Source organism: Medicago truncatula, chromosome 6 (assembly GCF_003473485.1).
Source record: "Medicago truncatula cultivar Jemalong A17 chromosome 6, MtrunA17r5.0-ANR, whole genome shotgun sequence".
Classification (NCBI taxonomy): domain Eukaryota; kingdom Viridiplantae; phylum Streptophyta; class Magnoliopsida; order Fabales; family Fabaceae; genus Medicago; species Medicago truncatula.
In genome coordinates, this window is record NC_053047.1 from 30,333,750 (window position 1) to 30,344,270 (window position 10,521).

The window sequence follows — 10,521 nt, forward strand, 5'->3', positions numbered from 1 at the left end:
AAACTCTAGGGTGGAGTTTACTCGGCGACGAGCAAATGTGGCTGCTCATATTCTTGCTATGGAAGCCACTGTATCGACTAGTCTCATAGTTTATTTTGTTATACCAGAATGTATCAACTATGTTATTATTAATGAAATGTTATAAGCATCTTTCCCAAAAAAAAATTATTTCAAATTTATGTGGATAATTATACATTTTTTAATTGGGGATAATCATCTTCATAAATTTAAAAGCTTAATGTGAAATGCATGAAAGATAATATATTGAGTGAGCTGAAGGGTCACACACAGCATATTAATCGGGTACATTTAAAATTAATTACTCCATTTTAAATTGTTTTTTCTACCTCCAAGAGCAAATATGGCAAATATGTGTACAAGTTTTAACTATAAAATGATCAAAATAAATATCTTTAGTACATTTAAAGGATGAAAAATATGGCTCAATTTCTTCTGTTTATTTTTTTTTTTTTTTTGAGAAAAGGTAAATTATATCATTTCATTAAAAATTAGATCAGTAATACATGCTGGAATATCATCAAACACCTGGAAGCTAGTACTAGATGTGGCTGCCTTAGCTAAAACATGAGCAACCTCATTTGCTTGCCTCCTAATAAACTCGACATGAGAGTTTGTTAAATAATTATTGCGGAAATGGACACTACTGTCCATAATAGAGCCAAATTCGGTGACATCTCCACGACCATTGTTGAAATAATCAGCTACTCTTTTTTAGTCAACTTCAAAATCAACATTTAAAAGTTGAAATTCCTGAATCCACCGAATCGCATGGTCTAATGCCAGAGCCTCCCCAACATCTACAGAACAAGTGGGGTTAAACCACATAGTTTTAGAACGAACATGATTCTCATCCGAGTCTCTGATACACATTCCAAAGCCTACTTTATTTATCATGGTAGGGAAAGAGGCATCAACATTGCATTTGTATCTACCGCTTTCTGGTTTCCTCCATCTAATATTTGTATTGTTACTAGAATTTGAGGCACTCGAGAGTAGAGCTTGGTTATCTGACATTATAGGAACTCGCTTCCGATTGGCCTTCCTCCAACCATCAAGAAGGTGTTTTGCTCTTTCCAGGATGGCTGTAGTTGAGTTAGACACCTGTTGCCATAACTTCAGGTTCCTAGCCTTCCAAATACTCCACGTTATAGTAACAACATTCTCAATTTGAGCTGCCGACAGATTGTGCAGGAAATTAAAAATGATATCAGGAGCTTTATCAAACTGATTAAAAGCCGGTGAAATCAAATGCCACAAATTGGTTGTTTGCCAAATATCAATTGATCTTGGAAAGCAGTCTCTACAGATTCTCCAAATCAAACTTTTGACTTTGGGAGGACCCTTCAGTTTCCAGATACCACTCCAATACCCCGGTCTACACAGATGATCATTATTTATAACCTCTTTAATACAAATCCGATAGGCACTCTTGACAGAATAAAGTCCATTCTACTCCGCCTTCCATATCAATTTATCCGTCGAAACTTGGTGATGTAAAGGAGTGTTTAAGATATTAGTGGCCATATCTTCCACAAACAGTTGACGGATCAACGGTTCATTTCAAACCTTACCTTCTTGGTCAATAAGATGACCTACAGAGTATGATTGTAGGGCTATCATGTCATCACCCACACGGGGAATGCTAAGCCCTGATCCAATCCATGGTTCGCTGACAATAGGAATATTAAAACCATTACCAATTTTCCATCTGGCTCCTTGTCGGACCACCACCTTAGCACTGAAAATACTACGCCAGACAAAACTCGGATTATGCCCCAACTTGGCATCTAGATAATTACCATTCGGGTAGTATCTAGCTTTAAAGATTTTTGAGACAAGGCTATCTGTATTAGTTTGCAGCTTCCAACCCTGTTTACCAAGCATTGCCACATTAAAAGCTTCCAGATCTTTGAAACCCATGCCTCCATCATTCTTGTGGACAGAAAGCTTTTCCCAGGATAGCCAGTTCAAACCTTTATTGTTGGAACCACCATGACCCCACCAAAAGGTATTCATCATTTTTTCAATTTCATCTAATAGCTGATTTGGTAGCCTGAAGATACTCATAATGTACGAAGGAATAGATTGAAGAACTGATTTGATCATGACTTCCCTTCCTGCTTTGGACAAGCATTTACTACTCCAGCTACTAATCTTCTGCCAAACTCTATCCTTGATGAAGCTGAAGGTTGCCTTCTTACTTCGGCCTACCATTGAAGGGAGACCCAGATACTTACCAGTACCTAAAACTGCACACACACCCAAAATATTTGTGATAGATTGATGTAATGGTTCTGCCACATTCCTGCTATAAAAGATTTCAGACTTGGGTAGGCTAATGGCTTGCCCTGACGCTTCCTCATACTAAGTTAAAATTTGCTTCATCATGATTGCTTGTCTCTCCTCCGCTTGAAAGAACAGGAAACAATCATCAGCAAACAGAAGATGAGATACCCTCGGAGAAAGACGATATATCCGCACACCTTCAAGAACCCCATTACTTTCAGCACTTCTGATAAGTGCTGATAAACCTTCAGCACAAAGAATGAAGAGATAAGGTGACAAAGGATCACCTTGTCTTAACCCGCGACCAGGAATTATAGGTCCTATCACCTCTTGATTCATGATAACTGAGTAATCAACAGTTTCTACACACATCATGATCCATTGGATCCACTTCTCTGAGAAGCCCATTTTGTGCATGACATCTCTAAGATAAGACCAGTCAATACGATCATAAGCCTTGCTTATATCCAGCTTCAGCGCCACACTTTTATCTTTTCCTTTAGTCTTAGTCTTCATATGATGAATCAACTCTATGGCAACCAAAGCATTGTCTAGAATGGATCTACCCGGTACAAAAGCCGATTGAGAATCAGCAATGCACTTAGATAAAATTTTCTTCAAACGATTAGCCAGGACCTTGGACAGAAGTTTGTATAAAACATTACACAAAGCTATGGATCTCCAATCCTTCATAGATTTTTGCTCTGTGCCTTTGGAGATCAAGGCTATATTTGTAGAGTTCAACGTAGGGGGAAACTGTCCTTCATTCATCCATTGACAGCATTCCTTGAAAATATCCTCACTACATACTGACCAAAAGTGTTGATAAAACCCAGGATTAAAACCATCAGGACCCTGACATTTGTCCAGTTGCATGGAGAACATTGCTTCTTTGAATTCTTCTATACAAAAGGGTGAGGTTAGCTGAACATTATCATCATCATCAATCACCTTATCATGTTGACCACTCTAGAGCGAACACTTTCCTGACCTTCAAACAAATTTTCAAAGTAATTTCTTGCAATGGACCGCATCCCAGTGTCATCAGTCACTCGAATCCCTTCATCAGTTTCCAGGGAAAGAATTTTGTTAACCTTCTTTCTTGAAGTTGCTGCCGCATGAAAGAATCTCGTATTCAAATCTCCATCACGATACCAGTGAGTTTTGGCTCTTTGTCACCAGTACATATCCTCTTGCACAAGTAAATGATTAAGTTTTTGCCTCAAATTATCAAATTGAATTTCATCCCGAATTCCTGTGGTGCTTCGATTTCGGTCGAGTTGCTTTCGACAGTTTTCAATATCCACTCGGAGTTTGTTACAATGAGTTTTACTCCAATGTGATAATTCCTCGGCACAATTTGACAGTTTATTGATAACACTATTACCTGTACTTCCAGACCAACTGTCCCGAACCACTTCATTGATACCATCTTCAGTTCTCCAAGCATTTTCAAATTTGAAAGATCTTTTGACTCTAAGATTCTGAGCCACTGGATTTTTGTCCAGCAGAATAGGAAAATGATCAGACGATGGAGCGACAAGACTCTCTAACTTCGCATTTGGAAATAATTGCATCCAAGAACTAGTAACTAAAGCTCTATCCAATTTCTCTTCTACAACACGAGTAGTACCCAGACTTTTGAACTAGGTGAACGGATATCCTTCCATGTGAACATCAACAAGTCCAACATCTTGAACCACTTGACGAAATCCCCTTATGAGCCAATTGGGTCTGGTAGCCCTTCCTTTCTTTTCATTAGCATGGAGAATATCATTAAAATCTCCCATTAAACACCATGGTAGATTAATTTGCCCAGCAAGGCCACGAATAAAGTTCCACGAGTCTCTTCTTCGACCAATTTCTAGATACCCATAGAAGCCTGTAAACATCCAAGCTTCTCCACTTACTTCTTCAATTTTTGCACTAATATGGTTAGCTGCATAATTAACAATACTACAGTTAACCGTATTACGCCAAAATAAAGCGATACCACCACCTCTACTACTTCGAACTGGAGCAAAACAAGAATCGTAACCCAATAAATAACGGAAATCTTCAATTTTATTAACTTCAACTAGAGTTTCAGACAAGAACAATATATTCGGTTTATAGTACCGGACAAGGAATTTTAATTTTGGAATTACTCGCAGGTTTCCCAAGCCTCGGCAATTCCAAGCTATGGTACTCATTGTCCTAGGCAGGCCTGGTTGCCAGGTCCCGCCGTTTTATCTTCATGATTTGGGTTGTTCACCCCAGACATAGGCTGCTGCCCTTCTCGATCATTGTGGTCATCTTCAGCAGTACCGGTTCTAGATCTTTTTTTCGGTCCCGCTTCCTCTTGATGTGCACCGACCCTGCTAGCGCCTCTTGTACTGGCCAGAAAAGAGCCTGGCTGCACTGGATTTCGAGCCACAATTGGCTTGCGCAGCTTAGCATGATGTTGAATGGTGGCTGGCGCTTTTTCCTTCCTTGCTGCTCGTGCCCTGGTCAGCTGGCTGCTGCTATCCTTTGTTGAAGTAAAGGTAGTACGATAGTCAGCAGCGGTGATTAGAGGAAATAGAACAGTTGTTTGATCATCATACTTCTTGGATGTTAGCTGCTGAATGGTATCCACTTTCTGTACCTGAAAAACAGCATTGTTTGCATTGAAGGAAACGTTAATTGGGGCTGTTTCCTGCGCAAACAGCTTCCTGTAAGTCTGTGCCGACAGTTTTTTAAAAGCCAAAGATTGCTGTGTTGACTCCATTGAATTATGCTGCACATGTGGGCCCACCTGTTGCTGTGTTTCATTATACAAAACAAGATTCCCTTGTTTTCCGTGCCCTGCTGACTTGTGTCCACCGTGTGGGCCCCTGCTGTCTGCCATTATTGCCAACTCACCTTGCTTACTCCCACGCGCCTCATCTGCACCGCCCCCAACCTTTGAGCTTTGTGGGCTATCTCTCTTTTGGGCCTCCAACTCCATAAGCTTCCATAATGCTTCTGCACCTCCCCCATTAGCATACAAGAACTCATCCTTCTCATTCATGCCTTCAGCTAATTTCTTATTGACTTCATCAGATTTTGTTAAATTTGGTGCAAATAATTTCTTACCAAACTGTACCTCCTTTTGCTTGGGCCCGCTTGTGGTGATTTCTGTGGGATCAATTTCTGTCCACCACCTCACTAGTCCGGATCCATCAGATCTTTGACATTCCATGTATTTATAGAATGTTAATGACCTTGTTTCAGCATCAATACCAACTTTAATGCGGCCATAAAGCTTGTGATTTGAAACTCCACTTTCATCAATAGTCATTAAAGGATTTGAATTATCATTAATGACATTTCTTTCATCTTTCCGGTCACCGGAAACCTTACTCCGACCACCACTACCTGAATTGTTCTCAGCTCGAATGTATGCTCCCCATTTCTTTTTGTCACTTGTGGGATCAGTTTCGAACTTATCACTGTAGAATTTTCAGAGTGTCCGATAACACCACAAACAAAACAGAACTTACCGAGTTTCTCATACTTGAGAAGAAGCTTGATATTATCGCCTTCCTCCCTTTCAATGACAAGCTCCTGTTGTAGCGGCTCCTCCACCATAACTTCAACCCGGATTCTCATGAATTTGCGCCAAGGCCCATAGTTATTTTCTTCATCGAATTTGATCATCCTGCCTACATGACAGCCAACAAGAGCACCTACCTTATTATCCATGAATCCGAACGGTAATTGATGAATTTGTGCCCAGATCTCCGTAGAGTTCATACCCATCGTCATAGGATCCTCTCCAATAGCGACCTTCTGCAGGATTATCATATTGTTATCAAGTAACCAGGGACTACGCTCCAGAATTCTGGCAAGGTCTGCTTGTGAGTAGAGTTGAACCATAAATTTGTTGCCTTCCATCAGAATGAGGGTCATACGGTATTTTGGTTCCCATATAGGCCCCAGCCTTGCCTCGAGCGTCACCAAATGAACTGGTTTGTTCACCATTATTCGACCCACTAGACAGAGATCAAGCAGCTCTGCTTGGGTGAGATTCGGCCTCTTAGACGAGGAAGCATTGTCGCCGTTGATGTTAAGATTCTCCATTGTTGCAAGAGGGATAAAATGAACAATTATGAGGACAACCAATATGAGGGAATTAAGTTTCATAAGGCACTGATTAAACATGAGGAGATGCAAATTGAATTTATAGTTCTCGGCACAAAGAATAGAAAGGGACAACCGAATCTTCATCAGTAAAGTAAAGATATTCATATTCAATAAAATATTATGAATACCATAAAGACCAAGATACAGGGATATCAGATCTGTTGACTTTGAACCAAAATCAGTTACAATCATGGACAGAAATAGAATTAAATTCAAGAAATTGACCTTAGGATTCATGAGTTAAAGCAAATCCTGGATGTTGTAACCCACAACGAGAAGCACCAAAAGGAGGAAAGGGAAAGAAGCTTGAACACAGGAATATTGGATATCGTGATCCAACGAAGTTAACCAGCAACACAAACGATCAGATTAAGGATAATCTATCGGATTCAAACTCCCACAAAGGATAGAAAAGAGAAGAGACCTTAGGAGAGGCTTTTACCGGCGGAGACATCAGTTTGCATATTATTGTCTCGATCATTTGAATAAAATATCTTTCTCCTTTTTTGAACCTGATCAAACAAACTCATCAAAATTGTTTATTTCTTTTCAACCATTTTTTTCAACAAAACCATCATTTACTAGGTGAGTATCTACAAAGATTTATTTATTTTTTGATTATCTTTCTTTCTCTATTTCTTGGAGAAGCGGCATTCGAGAGGACTGAAACAATGTGTATGCATTTATCACACCATTTTAAAAATTTTCTAATTTTTTTTTGTACACCCTAGTTTATCATATTTAAGTAACATATTTTTTCTTTATTTGACAATGTAGTAACAACCTATGCTATTCCTTGCGTTTCTAACGGTGATTGTCCAACGCGGTTGAACCTTATTATACAAAGTGTGTTGATGGTATTTGTTGGTTATATATTCGTAATCTGCATTAATTGCACAATTGAAATTAGGGGACATCATAATATTTCAACTTTTATTCTTTATTTAAAAATATAAATTATGTTTATCTAGCTGTTAAATTTAATTTTATGTGTATATGCTGCACTCTTTCTTTCCCTCACCAAGTTTTATCCTATTGAATTTTTTTGTTAAGGTTTTTAATGAGGGAGTTTTCTATAGTATTTGTTTCCTTGAGTTTAGGCATAGTCCCCCCATTTTTTTTTTAAATATTATTTCTTTGAGGTCTTACAGATGATTGTAAAGAGTTGGGGTCCCAATTTATCTTGGATTTCCTCAGGTCTTATGATGCGTATGCACGTTCATGACATCTAAAATAATTGAATCACTGCTAAAAAAAGCAAAAATTAGTGAGGGAATTTTAGAGAGGAAAAACGTGAAATCCCTCTCTAATTTCGTCACTAAATTTTGCGACCAAAGAATTTGTGAGAAATTTTATTTTTTTCATCACTAATTTTCCCTCTCTAATTTTACTTTTTTTAGTAGTGAATGCATTTTCCATAATAATTTTTGTTCCTTTGTCTATTATTCACTAGTGCATAAATAACAAAAGAATTACTGATTTTAAACCTATTTTATTAAAAAGAAGTGTAAAGTATAAATGCATGGCAATTTTGTAAATATATTAAAACATGTGTGACCATTAACACCTGATTTTAGGGAAAAATAAGTGTTAACGATTAAAAAAATAATAATAATGTGGTGGCAAACTTAATTGTAATTATACTTCTATACCCGATTTCTGGAAAGAAAAAAAAGTGTGGAATAAGTAGCGGTAGCAAGGTTGTAAATATTATTTCATACTTAGATTTTATGAAAAATGGTGTTATATCTTTATTGTATATTTTAAAAGCTACTCAAACCCATGATGTATGTTGAGATGTTGAGACACCTTGAATATATATGATTAATTGTTTTAATTGTATTGAATAATGTATGTGAGGTTCAAGGGTGTTACAATGCCAAAGCTGGATGATTTCGATTGTATTGAATAATGTATGTGAGGTTCAAGGGTGTTACAATGCCAAAGTTGGATGATTTCGATGTGGGACTCTTAACACACCCCCTCACACTCAGGATTGCACATCTGAAGCGTGAACATAAATGACGTGTGGCCCGATAACGGAAACATGATAACAGGTGGCCCAAAGAATCGTGAAGAGGCTTTGATACCATATTAGAAATCGTGGTTGAGCCTAACACAACCCCACAAAATCGGCTTGTGAGGTGAGGATTGCCCCCACTTATAAACAAATTGTCAGGCCAAATCCTAACCGATGTGGGACTCTTAACACCGCTCCTTTTAATAGATTTTGTTAGGAGTTCTTGAATGTATTCATCTTGTTTTAATGAAAATTCTACAGACTTGTCCTTAGCTGCTTTCTCCAGGACTTTGACTTTGTTTTCGAGTTGATCTAATTGATTCCTCAAAGTCAAATTTTTTTTTTCACATTACAAGACCATTCAGATTTTGAAGAGTATTGTTCCTTACCCTGAGTTGTTTATATTGACTTTCCATAGCAATTGTGTTAGTTTCCAGTGAATCAGTTCTCTCCTTCAAGCTTAGATACTCTTGAGTTTTGTTAAAGCATTTTAAGGAGAGTTCTTTGACAGTATCAGTTAATTCCTCTTTTGTAAAGAAGAGAAATTCCTTTATGCGCTTTCTTCCTATAGGTAACACATCCATTATGACTCTTCACGAACGATTTGTTTGAAGGACTACTTTTGTTTGAGTGGTTTCTTCTTCTTATTTGGTGTTGAAGACTTTGAATCAACTGAGCCATCTCTTCTTTTCATGAATCACTGTCAGAATCTTTTTGAAAGAGTCTTTCTAGTGACTCAGTGATCTGAAGATGTTTGACACAGTTATCCTTGGCTTTCCTATTCTGTTGTCTTTCTTCATAATCGATCCGAGCACAAGGATTTAAAGATGGTATTCGCAGTAGATTTGTCAATGATCTTCATGTGTTCAGAAGAGGGCAGGGCTTTTACAAAAATTTCACGCACTATATGCTTCTTTCTATAGAGCTGCTTTTGATTCTCGGTTAAAACCTTTTTGTCGAGAGCCATACCTTTTATATTGACTTCAAAGTCAATACCATTTTCAACAATGTTCCACATCTCAGCATCAATACTCATGATATGGTTGAAAATTTCGTTTTTCCATAAAGAGAATTGAGCAGCATTGCCATTGAATATAGGACCTTTCTTAGGATAGCTGTTGTTCTTAGCTTCAATCTCAATGTTGTCTTCAACAATATCCCATAGATCATCATCCATACTCATGCTTTCTTGGAATAATTGTCTCCTTCATCTTTAAAGGTGTTGTAATCATAATAGACGGTTGCATGATGATTTCTTCTTACACAACAATTTTATACTGGTTCCTCTTACAATCAAGGAGTAGTCCAGTCCCCTTCCACTTCCAAGGGATTTCACTATAATCACAACTGATTACAAATTGCTCAAAGACATTTCCAAGAGACTTGCCTATGCTCAAGCACAACTACAAGAGACTTCTATTTTCTTAAGCACAACCGCAAGAGACTTTTATTTGCTCAAGCACAACTGCAAGAGACTTCTATACTCTAAGAATCTCTACCTAAAGACTTATGCTCTAGGACTCTATCTAAAGACTTCCCTTGCTTAAGCACACTGCCTAAGACTTCCCTTTCAATCCCCATTGATTAAGACTCGTAAGTGTTCAAGGTTTCACCAAGAGACTTATATGCTCAAGCATGCAGGCGAGAGATTTTTAAAGTTTTTGCCCCAACTGCAAACACATTAACTTTTTCTTACACTTTTTCTAACCTGTAAGTGTAAACTGAACAAATGAACATAATCCCTAGGATTTCAAAGATTTGACTTGAAATAAATCCTAAGTGTTTTTGCGCTATTAAATTTGACAGAGTAATGGCACAGTTGAATAACATAGTCTTGTTACTTTTTCTTCAGGTCTTTAGCACCTTTTATAGGAAGTGATTTAAGAGATGATGGAGATGGGTGCCAGCGCAAATAGAGTAGTTGAGAAGCTTCAATCACGAACATTGGCACATTTCCTCCCATGGATAATTAATGGTCGGATTAGGAAAGTGTACCCAATCGTTTACTAAGTAATCAAGTGATAAGTAGAGTATTGTATCCATAGGGA

General features: G+C 37.9%; 1 protein-coding gene across 1 annotated transcript; it reads right to left on the minus strand.

The window, feature by feature from the left end:
- Positions 1–732: 732 nt before the first annotated feature.
- Positions 733–3,884, minus strand: LOC112422817 (uncharacterized). The gene is made up of 5 exons (XM_024786493.2): positions 3,695–3,884; positions 3,299–3,418; positions 2,505–3,209; positions 1,593–2,270; positions 733–1,424 (listed from the first exon to the last, which is right to left on the minus strand). The coding sequence occupies exons 1-5, from the start codon at positions 3,882–3,884 to the stop codon at positions 733–735; spliced, it is 2,385 nt and encodes a 794-aa protein (XP_024642261.2).
- Positions 3,885–10,521: the final 6,637 nt, after the last annotated feature.

What these genes read in the sequence shown, in the direction of transcription:
- LOC112422817 (XM_024786493.2), bottom strand. Translation starts at nt 3,884, where the DNA reads ATGCAATTATTTCCAAATGCGAAGTTAGAGAGTCTTGTCGCTCCATCG. An exon ending in CAGTTGGTCTGGAAGTACAG is followed by an intron (nt 3,419 to 3,694) that starts GTAATAGTGTTA and finishes TTCATGCGGCAG; the next exon opens with CAACTTCAAGAAAGAAGGTT. An exon ending in TCATCTTATTGACCAAGAAG is followed by an intron (nt 1,425 to 1,592) that starts GTAAGGTTTGAA and finishes TTTGTATTAAAG; the next exon opens with AGGTTATAAATAATGATCAT.